We start from the raw sequence: 18,235 nt of genomic DNA on the forward strand, positions 1-18,235 counted from the left end.
TGTTCCCTTGATATCTCTAATTTTCTTGAAGAGATCTCTTGTCTTTCCTATTCTGTTGTTTTCCTCTATTTCTTTGCATTGATCGCTGAGGAAGACTTTCTTATCTCTCCTAGCTGTGCTTTGGAACTCTGCATTCAGATGCTTATATCTTTCCTTTTCTCCTTTGCTTTTCGCTTCTCTTCTTTTCCAAGCTATTTGTAAGGCCTCCTCGAGACAGCCATTTTGGTTTTTTGCATTTATTTTTCATGGGGATATTCTTGGTCCGTGTCTCCTGTACAATGTCACGAACCTCCGTCCATAGTTCATCAGGCACTCTATCTAACAGATCTAGTCCCTTAAATCTATTTCTTACTTCGACTGTATAATCATAAGGGATTTGATTTAGGTCATATCTGAATGGTCTAGTTGTTTTCCCTACTTTCTTCAATTTAAGTCTGAATTTGGCAATAAGGAGTTCATGATCTGAGCCACAGTCAGCTCCTGGTCTTGTTTTTGCTAACTGTATAGAGCTTCTCCATCTTTGGCTGCAAAGAATATAATCAATCTGATTTCGGTGTTGACCATCTGGTGATGTCCATGTGTAGAGTCTTCTCTTGTGTTGTTGGAAGAGGGTGTTTGCTATGACCCGTGTGTTCTCTTGTCAAAACTCTATTAGCCTTTGCCCTGCTTCATTCCGTGCTCCAAGGCCAAATTTGCCTGTTACTCCAGGTGTTTCTTGACTTCCTACTTTTGCATTCCAGTCCCCTATAATGAAAAGGACATCTTTCTTGGGTGTTAGTTCTAAAAGGTCTTGTAGGTCTTCATAGAACCGTTCAACTTGGGCTTCTTCAGCATTACTGGTTGGGGCATAGACTTGGTTTACTGTAATATTGAATGGTTTGCCTTGGAAGCGAACAGAAATTATTCTGTCGTTTTTAAGATTGCATCCAAGTACTGCATTTCGGACTCTTTTGTTGACCATGATGGCTACTCCATTTCTTCTAAGGGATTCCTGCCCACAGTAGTAGATATAATGGTCATCTGAGTTAAATTCACCCATTCCAGTCCATTTTAGTTCACTGATTCCTAGAATGTCGACCTTCACTCTTGTCATCTCCTGTTTGACCACTTCCAATTTGCCTTGATTCATGGACCTAACATTCCAGGTTCCTATGCAATATTTCTCTTTACAGCATCGGACTTTACTTTTATCACCAGTCACCTGTATGCAGGTCAGGAAGCAAGAGTTAGAACTGGACATGGAACAACAGACTGGTTCCAAATAGGAAAAGGAGTACGTCAAGGTTGTATATTGTCACCCTGCTTATATAATTTATATGCAAGTACATCATGAGGAATGCTGGGCTGGAAGAAGCACAAGCCGGAATCAAGATTGCCGGGAGAAATATCAATAACCTCAGATATGCAGATGACACCACCCTTATGGCAGAAAATGAAGAGGAGCTCAAAAGCCTCTTGATGAAAGTGAAAGAGGAGAGTGAAAAGTTTGGCTTGAAGCTCAACATTCAGAAAATGAAGATCATGGCATCTGGTCCCATCACTTCATGGGAAATAGATGGGGAAACAGTGGAAACAGTGTCAGACTTTATTTTTGGGGGCTCCAGAATCACTGCAGATGCTGATTGCAGCCATGAAATTAAAAGACGCTTACTCCTTGGAAGGAAAGTTATGACCAACCTAGATAGCATATTAAAAAGCGGAGACATTTCTTTGCCAACCAAGGTCCATCTAGTCAAGGCTATGGTTTTTCCCATGGTCATGTATGGATGTGAGAGTTGGACTCTGAAGAAACCTGATCGCCGAAGAGTTGATGCTTTTGAACTGTGGTGCTGGAGAAGACTCTTGAGAGTCCCTTGGACTGCAAGGAGATCCAACCAGTCCATTCTCAAGGAGATCAATCCTGGGTGTTCATTGGAAGGACTGATGCTAAAGCTGAAACTGCAATACTTTGGCCACCTCATGCGACGAGTTGACTCACTGGAAAAGAGTCTGATGCTGGGCGGGATTGAGGGTGGGAGGAGACAGGGACAACAGAGAATGAGATGGCTGGATGGCATCACCGACTCGATGGACATGAGTTTGAGTGAACTCCAGGAGTTGGTGATGGACAGGGAGGCCTGGCGTGCTGTGATTCATGGGGTCGCAAAGAGTTGGACACGACTGAGCGACTGAACTGAACTAAACTAATGTGTATAACATCTGCCATTGTTTTTAGTTCATTTCCAGAATTATGTGGTAGGCCTTTTATCATACTATATCCAGATGTAAGCAGAATAAAAGTTTCTCTGCATTTTTGCGTGGAATTCATTTCTTAAGTTTAGTTCTTCTATCATTGGTAATAGCTTTTACTTTCTTTTAGAAGAGCATTAGCCACAAATGCTATTTAGCCCTGTATGAAAATAATAGGACCTGTATTTGAGAGAGAATAACAGGTATTTGTAAGGCTTGGTCTGAAATAGTCATCTAGAATGTCATTGTGCTTTTAACATCTTACTGTAGACATTAAGCATGATATAATAGGGTGAAATGTGAATTTAGGAGTTTGGGTATCTTTCTTACAGTGTCTTCTTTTTGGGGATTGAAAATGACTTCTAATTTACAGGTTTTCCTGGAATTCCAGGACCTCCAGGAGCACCTGGATCACCTGGAAGAACTGGTCTAGAAGGTCCTCCTGGGCCACCAGGCTTTCCAGGACCAAAGGTCTGAGACATTTTACTTCCTTCGTTCTTCTTTTTCTATTCCCCCTACCTTCCTTGTGTTGTGCTTAGTTGCTCCGTTGTGTCCAATTCTTTGCAACCCTATGGACTGTAGCCTGCCAGGCTCCTCTGTCCATGGGATTCTCCAGGCAAGAATACTGGAGTGGGTTGCCATGCCCTCCTCCAGGGGATCTTCCCAACCCAGGTATCAAACCCACATCTCCTGCATTGCAGGTGGATTCATTATCGTCTGAGCCACCAGGGAAGCCCTTCCTTCCCTTAGCCTTCTCTATTTTGACTTAGACATCATCCCAAATCTTTACTATACAACTAGAACTTAACTTCTTGTATTTTTATTTAAAAATATTTAACTCCAAACACTTTTTTAATAGTCCAGGAGGTCAAAGTTGAAGCAAAATTTTAAAAAAATTCTGAACCTGTTTTAGAATGACTGGTTATTTGATGAGAATGAGAAAATACAATCGTCAGCTTCCTCTGTGCTTTTCTGTAATATAGCTATTCCGTTTAATCTCTGCCCATGTCTGTATGGTGGTTCGTTGAAATGGTGTTGAATATCACAAGTGGGCTTCGCTGGTAGCTCAAGCAGTAAAGAAACCACTTGCAATGTAGGAGACCTGAGTTTGATCCCTTGGTCGGGAAGATCCCCTAGAGAAGGGAATGGCAACCCACTCTGGTATTTTTGCCTGGAAAAATCCCATGGACAGAGGAGTATGGTGTGCTACAGTCCTTGGGATCACAAAGAGATGGACATGACTAAGTGACTAACACATACACACACACACACACACACACACACACACACATCATGTCAATCACTTCTCATACTTTTCCCCTCTGTTCCATCCCAGATACATAATTCAAATCACTGCTATTGACTTAGTAATAATAATGCTGTGTTTAAGTTGGTTTCCTCTCCTCTTATTATATTTTATATGATCTAAGATTTTCCTTAGTCAGTCTTCAGCAAACTATTTTGGTACATAATTATCTTAACTGTTCCTGTATTTTCTCTGTGCTTAATTAATTTAAATTGCCTGTGTTTTTATCATTACTACCTTTTTTCCCATGGAAAGAAACATTGATCATGACCACAGTTCTCATGAGAAATCACTTCTCTAGTGATTATTTTTATTTTATTATAAACCTTTTCAAATGAACGCAAAACTGCAAGGAATAATAACAATGAACTTTCATATACCCATCACTCAGATGCCAAATTATCAAGATTTTATCATATTTGCTTCATCTATTCTTTTTTTTTCCTTGTTGAAGGATTTTAACCCACATCTCAGTACTGTGTCATTTCACACACACACACACACATATATATATATATACACATATGTTTTGCTTAGTCACTCAGTCATGTCTGACTCTTGTGACCTCATGGACTGTAATCCACCAGGCTCCTCTGTCCATGGGATTTTTCAGGCAAGAACACTAGAGTGGGTTGCCATTTCCTCCTATAGGGGATCTTCCCAACCCAGGGATTGAACTCATGTCTCCCATATTGCTTGCATTGGCAAGCAGATTCTTTACCACTGAGCCACCTGGGAAGCCCATAAATATATATAATACTTAGTATTCACCTCTAAGTAAATGGACATTTTATACAAAACTCACAATTCCATTATCATTCTTAGTCAAATTTAGAATAATCACCTAATCTGTAATCCGGAGAAGGCAGTGGCAACCCACTCCAGTACTCTTGCCTGGAAAATCCCATGGACGGAGGAGCCTGGTAGGCTGCAGTCCATGGGGTCACAAAGAGTCAGACACAACTGAGTGACTTCACTTTAACTTTTCACTTTCATGCATTGGAGAAGGAAATGGCAACCCACTCCAGTGTTCTTGCCTGGAGAATCCCAGGGACAGCATAGCCTGGTGAGCTGCTGTCTATGGGGTCGCACAGAGTCGGACACGACTGAAGCAGCTTAGCAGCAGCTGCAGCAATCTGTAATCCCACTTCCTCACTTGGGTTCTTTAGTCTCATGCTCTCTCAGATATTTTTTTCTTGTCCTGAAACCAGACCAAATAATTCAATTTGTCTTACTAAGCCCTGTTTCCTGTCCTTCCAGATGTTCTGTACTGCATACTTTTCATTTATTTATCCTATTCCCTGTGTCATAGCAGAGGAGAATATTACCTTGTATTGTCTGCTTTAAATTCTCTATAGTAAACAGTAAACACCAAGAAAGTAATGGGAATTTTATTTTGTTTTATCATGTGTATGCTCTAGGGAGAACCAGGATTTGGGCTACCTGGGCCACCTGGGCCTCCAGGACTCCCAGGTTTCAAAGGAATACTTGGTCCAAAAGGGGATCGTGGTTTCCCAGGACCTCAAGGTCCTCCAGGACAAGCTGGCTTGGATGGGCTACCTGGACCAAAAGGTATGGAGGCATTTGCTACTTCTCAATTTGCTTTTAACTTTTGAAGAAATTGAAACTGTTGGGAAAGTTTATGGGTGATAAATCCAGTTAACTAGAAAGTCCATGTTACTCCCCATCATGGCTTTTTTAAAATCCTTCATTGATATTTTTGTGTTTTATTTCATTGTATAGGTGATATATATGTATTGAAGTAACACTTTTATAAGAAGTTTTCCCTTTATCCCATCTCCATCTACTATGTTCCTCCACATCACATGTATAGCTATTTTTTAGTTATTTATCCTTTTGGTGTTCCTTCATACAAATACAAGTCAATAGGAATAGGAATATACACACACACACACACACACACACACATACATATGTATATATTTCCTACCTTTCTCGAAAGATAGAGTACTACCTTTTGACTCTGCATTTTACTTATTTCATTTAACTTTATATTCTAGAGATCCCTCCATATTAGTGTATAGAGATCATGATTTAAAAAAACAGTTTGTTGTACAAGTATATGAAAGTTTATCAATTCAGTGTTGATGGATACCTGGACTGTGTCAAGTTTTTTATTATTATGAGGGAAATTCTTAAGAACATTATTTTACAAATTTTTAATGGGTATATATTTCATTATGCTTGATTAAGTACCCGAGAGTAGAAATGTTGGGTCATAAGAGAAATGTGTGTTTGTTGTATGAGAAACTACTAGACCTTTCTCAGGGAACTCTTGTACTCTATTGGTAGGAATGTAAGTTGGTATGGCCACTATGGAATACAGTATGGAAGTTTCTCAAAAAACTAAAAATAGAACTACCATATTGATCCAGCAATCCCACTCCTGGGCATATATCCAGAGAAAACTATAATTCAAAAAGACACATGCCTCCTAATATTCAGTGCAGTGTGTGCATGCCAAATCGCTTCAGGTGTCCAACTCTGTGTGACCCTATGGACTGTATGGACCAGGCTCTTCTGTCCATGGGATTAAACAGGCAAGAATACTGGAGTAGAGGAGGCATTGTCATGCCCTCCTCCAGGGGATATTACTAACCCACATTGGAACTGAATACATTGTCTATTACATCTCCTGTATTGGCAGGCAGGCTCTTTACCACTAGTGCCACCTGGGAAGTCCATCCATTGCAGTACTATTCACAACAGGGCTTTCCAGGTGACACAGTGGTAAAGAGTCTGCCTGCCATTTTAGGAGACTCAAGAGACACCCTGGTGGAGGAAACAGCACCCCACTTCAGTATTCTGCCCTGGGAAATCCCATGGACAGGGGAGCCTGGTGGGCTACATTCCTTGGGGTTGCAAAGAGTCATGACTGAGCAAACGTGCACACACAGTAAAAAAAAAAAAGCAAAATGAAGTTTTGCCATTTCCAACAACATGAATGGACTTGGAGGATATTATGCTTAGTGAAATAAATCAGACAGAAAAAGACAAATACTGTATGATAGGGCTTATATGTAGAATCTAAAAAAACACTGGTAAATATAACAAGAGAGAACAGACTCTCATATATAGAAAACAAACTAGTAGTTATCAGTGGGGAGGGGTAAGATAGGGTAAGGGATTAAGAGGTAGAAACTATGTATAAAATAAGCTGCAAGGACATACTGTACAGCACCAGAAATATAGCCAGTATTTTTATAATAGCTATAAATTAACCATAAAACCTTTAAAATTGTGAATCACAGTATAGTTGTTCTGTAATACTGACTATTGTACTACAGAAATCCATACAAAATTATAAAGCAGATTTCTACCACTTAAAAGATAAATAATTTTTTTAATTTATTTTAATTGGAGGCTAATTACTTTACATTATTGTATTGGTTTTGCCATACATTAACATGAATCTGCCCCGGGTATACATGTGTTCCCCATCTTGAACCCCCCTTCCACCTCCCTCCCCATCCCATCCCTCTGGTTCATCCCAGTACACCAGCCTCGAGCATCCAGTATCATGCATTGAACCTGGACTGGCTACTCGTTTCACATATGATAATATACATGTTTCAATGCCATTCTCCCAAATCATCCCACCCTCGCCCTCTCCCACAGAGTCCAAAAGACTGTTCTGCACATCTGTGTCTCTTTTGCTGTCTCGTATAGAGGGTTGTCATTATCATCTTTCTAAATTCCAAATATATGCGTTAGTATACTGTATTGGTGTTTTTCTTTCTGGCTTACTTCATTCTGTAAAATAGGCTCCAGTTTCATCCACCTCATTAGCACTGATTCCAATGTATTCTTTTTAATTGCTGAGTAATACTCCATTGTGTATATGTACCACAGCTTTCTTATCCATTCGTCTGCAGATGGACATCTAGGTTGCTTCCAGGTCCTGGCTATTATAAACAGTGCTGCGATGAACATTGGAGTACATGTGTCTCTATCAATTCTGGTTTCCTCGGTGTATCTGCCCAGGAGTGTGATTGCTGGGTCATACAGCAATTCTATTTCCAGTTTTTTAAGGAATTTCCACACTGTTCTCCATAGTGGTTGTACTAGTTTGCATTCCCACCGACAGTGTAAGAGGGTTCCCTTTTCTCCACACCCTCTTCAGGATTTATTGCCTGTAGACTTTTTGATAGCAGCCATTCTGACTGGGGTGAAATGGTACCTCATTGTGGTTTTGATTTGTATTTCTCTTATTATGAGGGAAGTTGAGCATCTTTTCATGTGTTTGTTAGCCATCAGTATGTCTTCTTTGGAGAAATGTCTGTTTAGTTCTTTCACCCATTTTTTGATTGGGTCGTTTATTTTTCTGGAATCGAGCTGCAGGACTTGCTTGAATATTTCTGAGATTAATCCTTTGTCACTCACTTCATTTGCTATTATTTTCTCCCATTCTGAAGGCTGTCTTTTCACCTTGCTTATAGTTTCCTTTGCTGTGCAGAAGCTTTTAATTTTAATTAGGTCCCATTTGTTTATTTTTCCTTTTATTTCCAATATTGTAGGTGGTGGGTCATGGAGGATCCTGCTGTGATTTATGTCAGAGAGTGTTTTGCCTATGTTCTCCTCTAGCAGTTTTATAGTTTCTGATCTTACGTTTAGATCTTTAATCCATTTTGAGTTTATTTTTGTGTATGGTGTTAGGGAGTGTTCTAGTTTCATTCTTTTACAAGTGGTTGACCAGTTTTCCCAGCACCACTTGTTAAAGAGATTGTCTTTTCTCCATTGAATATTCTTGCCTCCTTTGTCAAAGATAAGGTGTCCATAGGTGCATGGATTTATCTCTGGGCTTTCTCATTTGTTCCATTGATCTATATTTCTGTCTTTATGCCAGTACCATACTGTCTTGATGACTGTGGCTTTGAGGTAGAGCCTGAAGTCCGGCAGGTTGATTCCCCCAGTTCCATTCTTCTTTCTCAAGATTGCTTTGGCTATTCAAGGTTTTTTGTATTTCCATACAAATTGTGAAATTATTTGTTCTACCTCTGTGAAAAATACCGTTGGTAGCTTGATAGGGATTGCATTGAACTTATAAATTACTTTGGGTAATATATTCATTTTCATAATATTTATTCTTCCAATCCATGAACACGGTATATTTCTCCATCTATTAGTGTCCGCTCTGATTTCTTTCACCAGTGTTTTATAGTTTTCTATATATAGGTCTTTTGTTTCTTTAGGTAGATATATTCCTAAATATTTTATTCTTTTTGTTGCAACAGTGAATGAAATTGTTTCCTTAATTTCTCTATTTTCTCATTATTAGTGTATAAGAATGCACGGGATTTCTGTGTGTTGATTTTATATCCTGCAACTTTACTATATTCATGGATTAGCTCTAGTAATTTTCTGGTAGAGTCCTTAGGGTTTTCTGTGTAGAGGATCATGTCATCTGCAAACAGTGAGAGTTTTACTTCTTCTTTTCCAATATGGATTCCTTTTATTTCTTTTTCTGCTTTGATTGCTGTGGCCAGAACTTCCAAAACTATGCTGAATAGTAGTGGTGAGAGTGGGCAACCTTGTCTTGTTCCTGACTTTAGGGGAAACGCTTTCAATTTTTCACCATTGAGGATAATGTTTGCTGTGGGTTTGTCATATATAGTTTTTATTATGTTGAGGAATGTTCTTTCTATTCCCACCTTCAGGAGGGTTTTTATCATAAATAGATGTTGAATTTTGTCAAAGGCTTTCTCTGCATTTATTGAGATAATCATATGGTTTTTATTTTTCATTTAGTTAATGTGGTGTATTACATTGATTACTTTGCAGATATTGAAGAATCCTTCCATCCCTGGGATAAAGCCCATGTTGTCATGATGTATGATCTTTTTGATGTGTTGTTGGATTGTGATTGCTAGAATTTTGTTAAGGATTTTTGCATCTATATTCATCAGTGATATTGGCCTGTAGTTTTCTTTTTTTGTGGCATCTTTGTCAGATTTTGGTATTAGGATGATGGTGGCCTCATAGAATGAGTTTGGAAGTTTACCTTACTCTGCAATTTTCTGGAAGAGTTTGAGTAGGATAGGTGTTAGCTCTTCTCTAAATTGTTGGTAGAATTCAACTGTGAAGCCGCTGGACCTGGGCTTTTGTTTGCTGGAAGATTTCTGATTACACTTTCAATTTCCATGCTTGTGATGGGTCTGTAAAGATTTTCCATTTCTTCCTGGTTCAGTTTTGGAAAGTTTTACTTTTCTAAGAATTTGTCCATTTCTTCCAATTTGTCCATTTTATTAGCATATAATTGCTGATAGTTGTCTCTTATGATCCTTTGTATTTCTGTGTTGTCTGTTGTGATCTCTCCATTTTCATTTCTAATTTTATTGATTTGGTTTTTCTCCCTTTGTTTCTTGATGAGTCTGGCTAGTGGTTTGTCAAGTTTATTTATCTTCTCAAAGAACCAGGTTTTGGCTTTGTTGATTTTTGCTCTGGTCTCTTTTGTTTCTTTTGTATTTATTTCTGCCCTAATTTTTAAGATTTCTTTCCTTCTACTGACCCTGGGGTTCTTCATTTCTTCCTTTTCTAGTTGCTTTAGGTGTTCTGCTAAGTCACTTCAGTCGTGTCTGACTTAGCAACTCCATGGACTGCAGCCTACCAGGCTCCTTCGTCTGTGGGATTTTCCAGGCAAGAATACTGAAGTGGAGTGCCATTGACTTCTCCATGCTTTAGGTGTAGAGTTAGGTTATTTAGTTGACTTTTTTCTTGTTTCTTGAGGTGTGCCTGTATTGCTATGAACCTTCCCCTTAGCACTGCTTTTACAGTGCCCCACAGGTTTTGGGTTGTTGTGTTTTTATTTTCATTCGTTTCTATGCATATTTTGATTTCTTTTTTGAATTCTTCTGTAATTTGTTGGTTATTCAGCAGCATGTTGTTCAGCCTCCATACGTTGGAATTTTTAATAGTTTTTCTCCTGTAACGGAGATTTAGTCTTTATGTATTGTGGTCAGAAAAGATGCTTGGAATTATTTCAATTTTTTTGAATTTACCAAGGCTAGATTTATGGCCCAGGATGTGATCTATCCTGGAGAAGGTTCCATGTGCACTTGAGAAGAAGGTGAAATTCATTGTTTTGGGGTGAAATGTCGTATAGATATCTATTAGGTCTAACTGGTCTATTGTATCATTTAACGTTTGTGTTTCCTTGTTAATTTTCTGTTTAGTTGATCATTCCATAGGTGTGAGTGGGGTATTAAAGTCTCCTACTTTTATTGTGTTATTGTTAATTTCCCCTTTCATACTTGTTAGCGTTTGTCGTACATATTGTGTTGCTATGTTGGGTGCATATACATTTATAATTGTTATATCTTCTTCTTGTATTGATCCTTTGATCATTATATAGTGTCCTTCTTTGTCTCTTTTCACAGCCTTTGTTTTAAAGTCTTTTATCTGATATATGTATTGCTACTCCTTCTTTCTTTTGGTCTCTGTTTGCGTGGAATATCATATCTTTTTCCAGCCCTTCACTTTCAGTCTGTATGTGTCCCTCATTTTGATGTGGGCCTCTTGTGGACAACAAATATAGGGGTCTTGCTTTTGTATCCATTCAGCCAGTCTTTGTTTTTTGGTTGGGGCATTCAACCCATTTACATTTAAGGTAATTATTGATAAGTATGGTCCCGTTGCCATTTACTTTATTGTTTTGGGTTCGAGTTTCTACACTCTTTCTTTGTTTCCTGTCTAGAAAACTTCCTTTAGCATTTGTTGGAGAGCTGGTTTAGTGATGCTGAATTCTCTCAGCTTTTGCTTGTCTGTAAAGCTTTTGATTTCTCCTTCATACTTGAATGAGATCCTTGCTGGGCACAGTAATCTGGGCTGTAGGTTATTTTCTTTCAACACTTTAAGTATGTCCTGCCATTCCCTGCTGGCCTGAAGAGTTTCTATTGAAAGATCAGCTGTTATCCTTATGGGGATCCCCTTGTGTGTTATTTGTTGTTTTTCCCTTGCTGCTTTTAATATTTATTCTTTGTGTTTGATCTTTGTTAATTTGATTAATATGTGTCTTGGGGTATTTCTCCTTGTGTTTATCCTGTTTGGGACTCTCTGGGTTTCTTGGACTTGGGTGATTATTTCCTTCCCCATTTTAGGGAAGTTTTCAGCTATTATCTATTCAAGTATTTTCTCATGGTCTTTCTTTTTGTCTTCTTCTTCTGGGATTCCTGTGATTCGAATGTTGGGGCATTTAACACTGTCCCAAAGGTCTCTGAGATTGTCCTCATTTCTTATAATTCATTTTTCTTTTTTGTTCTCTGCTTCATTTATTTCTACCATTCTATCTTCTAGCTCACTTATCCTGTCTTCTGCCTCCGTTATTCTACTGTTTGTTCCCTCCAGAGTGTTTTTTATCTCATCTATTGCATTATTCATTGTATATTGGCTCTTTTTTGTTTCTTCTAGATCCTTTCTAAACCTTTCTTGCATCTTCGATCCTTGTCTCCAGGTTATTTATCTGTAACTCCAATTTGTTTTCAAGAGTTTGGATCATTTTCACTATCAATATTTGGAATTCTTTATCAGGTAGGTTCCCTATCTCTTCCTCTTTTGTTTGGGTCAGTGGGCATTTATCCTGTTCCTTTACTTGCTGGGTATTTCTCTGCCTCTTCATCTTGCTTATATTGTTGTGTTTTGGGTGGCCTTTCCGTCTTCTGGCAGTTTGTGGAGTTCTCTTTATTGTGGAGCTTCCTTGCTGTGGGTGAGGTTGGATGGGTGGCTTGTCAAGGTTCCCTGGTTAAGGAAGCTTGTGTCGGTGTTCTGGTGGGTGGATCTGGATTTCTTCTCTCCGGAGTGCAATGAAGTGTCCAGTAATGAGTTATGAGATGTCAATGGGTTTGGAGTGACTTTGGGCAGACTATATTGAAGCTCAGGGCTATTTTCCTGTGTTGCTGGAGAATTTGCGTCGTATGTCTTGCTCTGGAATTTGTTGACCCTTGGATGGTGCTTGGTTTCAGTGTGGTTATGGAGGCATTTGATGAGCTCCTATAGATTAATGTTCCCTGGAGTCAGGAGTTCTCTGGTGTTCTCAGGATTCGGAGTTAAGTCTCCTGCCTCTGGTTTTCAGTCTTATTCTTGCAGTATCTTCAAGACTTCTCCATCTGTCACTTCCAAGTTGGTTCCCTCTGTTTTAGCTTATGTTTGCTGGTCTCTTCAGTGTCTAATTTCCGCCCTGACACTAGGGGCCGGTGATGGACACTTTTTAAGGCTCACTTGTTCAGTCGTGCTGTGGGAAGGGAGGAACACTGCAGACAAGTATCTCTGGCGTCTGTGGGGAGTGCTCACAGTATCTCAGCCACACTGGGTTTGCCCCCGCTCATGGCACGTGTGCTGTCCCATTCTACACTGCACAGGCTCTAGGTTGCTCTGCCGGGAACTGTCTGAGGCCGGTGCTGGGTTGCATGCACATACAGGTCTAAGTCACTCAGGTTCAGGTGCTCGGGTACTCCACAAAGGCCCTGACTCGGTTGGGCCTGCGTTTTGTGTCCTTCCCCGATCTGAGCAGCTCGGGTGACCAGGTGTTTGGCGATTGCAGTTGCTGCGACTTATCGCCTCCCCAGTCCCTGATGCTCGGTTTTTTGGGTGTACAACCAGCGCACCTTCTCAGGCGGATGTCGACCAGCCAGAAACCCAAGAAGTCTTGGTTAGCAAGGAAGCCTGTTTGCAGTTTGGTATCAGATGCATCTCTGGGGCCACGATTGCCACCTTCTGGCTCTGGCTGCCCTCCCCTGCCTGTCTCGGGGGATGGGCTGTCTGCAGCCGGCTAGCTCTGCTCAGTCCTTTGTTCTGTGAGCGCGTCTGGTGGAGTCTTAGGTTAGGGCTTTTTGCCTTTTCACGGGTTAGCTATCCCACAGTCTGCTTTGCTATCTCCAGTTAACGTTCTCAGATTGCCCTCATGGCATTCAGGCCCAGTCCCCTCTCTAGGCAATGCAGCCCTTGCCTCCCTGCCCATCCCGGCTTGCTAATGGTGGATGCAGGAGTCTGTGCTGCTTCTCTGCTGGGAGTTACCATTGGACGCATAATCTGTGGGTTTTAATTGTTAATTTATTTTTCCTCCCGGTTATGTGGCCCTCTGAGGTTCCACAGCTCACCACAGACTCGCCAGTGAGAGTGTTTCCTGGTGTTTGGAAACTTCTCTCTTTTTTAAGCCTCTCTTCCCAGGACGGAGGTGCGTCCCTACCTATTTTGTCACTCTTTTTATCTTTTATGTTTTTTCCTACCTCCTTTTGAAGACAATAGGCTGTTTTTCTGGGTGTCTGATGTCCTCTGCCGGCATTCAGAAGTTGTTTTGTGGAATGTACTCATCGTTCAGATGTTCTTTTGATGAATTTGTGGGGGAGTTAGTGGTCTCTCCGTCCTATTCCTCCACCATCTTGTTCCCTCCTAAGTAAACTTTTTTAAATAAGTAAATAAAAACTGAAAAAAAAATTGTGAATCACTATGTTGTACACCTGAAACTTATATAATCCTGTAACTCAACTATACCTCAGTATTAAAAAAAGAAACTACTAGACCTTTTCCCATAATGGTTGTATCATTTTCTAACCAATACAGTATGAAAGTTTCAGTTATTCTGCATTCTCTCCAGAATTTGCTATTATCAGTCTTTTCATTTTTGAATTTTAGTATGTATGTTGGTAATGTATTTTGGTTTCAGTTTGCATTTCCCTGATGACTATTGATTTTGTGCTCTTTTGCATGTATGTGTGGATTATTTACACATTCAGATATTTCTCCCACTTTGAAATATGGTTTGTTCCCCTTTTTATTGATAAATTGAAAGTGACCTTTACATATCCTGCATGCTGCTTCTTTGTCAAATATGTGTTTATGAGTGTTTTATTCCTGTTTGGCTTGCCTATTCATTCTATTATCAGTGTATTTTGAGGAGTGAAAGTTTTAATTTTATTGATTTTTCATTTATCATTTTTTTTGTTGTATGATTATTATTTTCTGTGTTTTGCCTAAGACAACTTTCCCTATTCCAAAGTAACAAATATATTCTGTTTTATTTTTGTAAGTTTTACAATTTTAGCTTTTATATTGGAGACTATCTGTCATCCATTTTAAATGATTTTTCCTTAGCATCATTTATTTAAAATAGCTCTCTTCCCATTGGATTATGTTGGTGCCTGTGTCAAAAATCAAATAATTTTTTATGTGTAGGTATATTTCTGTGCTCTCAATTCTACCTATTTTACTATCCTAAGTCAGTACCAACTGTTTACAGTAGTTTTATAGTAAGACTTGATGTCAGGTACTGTAAGTTCTTCAACTTTGTTCTTTTTAAAAAATTTTATGGATATACTAAGTCCTTTGCCTTTACTTTCAGGGTAATTTAAATTGATAATTAAATTTATAGTTAAAATAATGGTATTTCCATTATTATGAGTGAAATAGACCATCTTTTCATATGTTTAAAGGATATATATTTTTTTCATGTAAACGGCTCATGTCCTTTGTTCATTTCTTTACTGGCTTCTCCTATCCCCTTGATTTTGATTTCCCTAATTAGATATATGAATAGAATTCATCTTAACTGGTTTGGCAATTGTTTATTTTTTCCTTTCTGGCTTGCAAGGAACTAGACTCTCCTGGGAAACAGTTTCGCCCCCAGAGAAAAGGCTGAACAACCCCATGCTCCTGAAAAATGTTGGATTGATTTCCATTAAAGCAACAGAATAGCAGAACAAAATTTAGTCAGGCTATATTTTGCCAGCAAAGGTCCCAAACTGAACCAATACAAATTCTTCTCAGATAAGCACTTTAAAAAAACCTTCCTGGCAGTCCTAAGATGGCAGAGGAATTGGACCGGAAGACTACTTTCTCCCCCACAAATTCATTGAAAGAACATTTGAACACTGAGCAAATTCCACAAAACAACTTCTGAATGCTGGCAGAGGACATCACACACCCAGGAAGGCAGCCCATTGTCTTCAAAAGGAGATGGAGAAGGCTTGAGACTACTGTAAGAATAAGATTGGAAACCAGAGGCAGGAGGCTTAAATCCAAAACGTGAGAACACCAGGGAACTCCTGACTCCAGGGAACATTAATCGATAAGAGCTCATCAAAAGCCTCCATGCCTACACTGAAACCAAGCACCACCCAAGGGTCAACAAGTTCCAGAGCAAGACATACCACACAAATTCTCCAGCAACACAGGAAAATAGACCTGAGCTTCAATATATAGGCTGTCCAAAGTCACACCAATGACTGACATCTCAAAACTCACTACTGGACACTTCATTGCACTCCGGAGAGGAGAAATCCAGGTCCACCTACCAGAACACCGACACAAGCTTCCCTAACCAGGAAACCTTGACAAGCCACCTATTCAACCTCACCCACAGTGAGGAACCTCCACAATAAAGAGGAAGCACAAACTGCCAGAATATGGAAAGGCCACCCCAAACAGCAATCTAAACAAGTTGAAAAGGAAGAGAAATACCCAGCAGGTAAAAGAACAGGATAAACGCCCACCAAACCAAACAAAAGAGGAAAAGATAGGGAATCTACCTGATAAAGAATTCAGAATAATAATAGTGAAAATGATACAAAATCTTGAAAACAAAATGGAGTTATTGATAAATAGCCTGGAGAAAAGGATTGAGAAGATGCAAGAAATGTTTAACAAGGTCCTAGAAGAAATAAAGAAGAGTCAATCAATAATAAATAATGCAATAAATGAGATAAAAAACACTCTGGAGGGAACCAACAGTAGAATAACGGAGGCAGAAGATAGGAAAAGTGAGGTAGAAGATAGAATGTTAGAAATAAATGAAGCAGAGAGGAAAAAAGAAAAAAGAATTAAAAGAAATGAGGACAACCACAGAGACATCTGGAACAATGTTAAATGCCCCAACATTTGAATCATAGGAGTCCCAGAAGAAGCAGACAAGAAGAAAGACCATGAGAAAATACTTGAGGAGATAATAGTTGAAAACTTCCCTAAAATGGGGAAGGAAATAATCACCCAAGTCCAAGAAACCCAGAGAGTCCCAAACAGGATGAACCCAAAGCAAAACACCCCAAGACACATATTAATTAAATTAACAAAGATCAAACACAAAAAACAAATATTAAAAGCAGCAAGGGAAAAACAACAAAAAATGTGTAAGGGGATTCCCATAAGGATGACAGCTGATCTTTCAATAGAAACTCTTCAGATCAGAAGGGAATGGCAGGACATAATTATAGTGATGAAAGAGAAAAACCTACAACCCAGATTACTATACCCAGCAAGGATCTCATTCAAATACGAAGGAGAAATCAAAAGCTTTACAGACAAGCAAAAGCTGAGAGAATTCAGCACCACCAAACCAGCTCTTCAACAAATGCTAAAGGATCTTCTCTAGAGAGAAAACAGAGAAAGGGTGTATAAACTAAAACCCAAAACAACAAAGTAAATGGCAATGGGATCATACTTATCAATAATTGCCTTAAATGTAAATTGGATTGAATGCCCCAACCAAACAATAAAGACTGGCTGAATGGATATAAAAACAAAACCGCTATATATATTGTCTGCAATAGACCCACCTCAAAACAAGGGACACATACAGACTGAAAGTGAAGGCCTGGAAAAAGATATTCCAAACAAATAGAGACCAAGAGAAATCAGAAATAGCAATACTCATATCAGATAAAATAGACTTTAAAATAAAGGCTGTGAAAAGAGACAAAGAAGGACACCACATAATGATCAAAGGATCAATCCAAGCAGAAGATATAAAAATTATAAATATATATGCATCCAACATGGGGGCACCACAATATGTAAGACAATTGCTAACAAGTATGAAAGGGGAAATTAACAATAACACAATAACAGTGGGAGACTTTAATAACCCACTCACACCTATGGATAGATCAACTAAACAGAAAATTAACAAGGAAACACAAACTTTAAATGATGTCATAAACCAGTTAGACCTAATTGATATCTATAGGACATTTCAATTTACATCTATAGGACCTAAAACAATGAATTTCACCTTTTTCTCAAGTGCACATGGAACCTTCTCCAAGATAGATCACATCCTGAGCCATAAATCTAGCCTTGGTAAGTTCAAAAAAATTGAAGTCATCTCAGGCATCTTTTCTGATCACAATGCAGTAAGATTAGATGTCAAATACAGGAGAGAAGCTATTAAAAATTCCAACATATGGAGGCTGAACAACACTTCTGAATAACGAACAAATCGTAGAAGAAATGAAAAAATAAATCAAAATATGCATAGAAACAAATGAAAATGTAAACAACCAAAAACCTATGGGACACTGTAAAAGCAGTGCTAAGGGGAAGTTTCATAGCGATACAGGCTTACCTCAAGAAACAAGAAAAAAGTCAACTAAATAACCTAACTCTACACCTAAAGCAACTAGAAAAGGGTGAATTGAAGAATCCCAGGGTTAGTAGAAGGAAAGAAATCTTAAAAATTAGGGCAGAAATAAATGCAAAAAAAACAAAAGAGACCATAGCAAAAATCAACAAAGCCAAAGCTGGTTCTTTGAGAAGATAAATAAAATTGACAAACCATTAGCCAGACTCATCAAGAAACAAAGGGAGAAGAATCAAATCAACAAAATTAGAAATGAAAATGGAGAGATCACAACAGACAACACAGAAATACAAAGGATCATAAGAGACGACTATCAGCAACTATATGCCAATAAA

General features: G+C 38.9%; 1 protein-coding gene across 1 annotated transcript in view; it reads left to right on the top strand.

Annotated features, from left to right (window-relative positions):
* The window catches only part of COL4A5 (collagen type IV alpha 5 chain), a 273,861-nt gene that overhangs the window by 191,638 nt on the left and 63,988 nt on the right, over window positions 1-18,235 (top strand). The window contains exons 28-29 of the mRNA XM_055438264.2: window positions 2,603-2,700; window positions 4,957-5,107. Coding sequence (XP_055294239.1) covers window positions 2,603-2,700; window positions 4,957-5,107 — 249 coding nt within the window. The remainder of the gene's footprint in view (window positions 1-2,602; window positions 2,701-4,956; window positions 5,108-18,235) is intronic.

Source organism: Moschus berezovskii, chromosome X (assembly GCF_049115385.1).
Source record: "Moschus berezovskii isolate FMDL1 chromosome X, NW_MosBer_1.0, whole genome shotgun sequence".
In the NCBI taxonomy this organism is placed as follows: Eukaryota; Metazoa; Chordata; class Mammalia; order Artiodactyla; family Moschidae; genus Moschus; species Moschus berezovskii.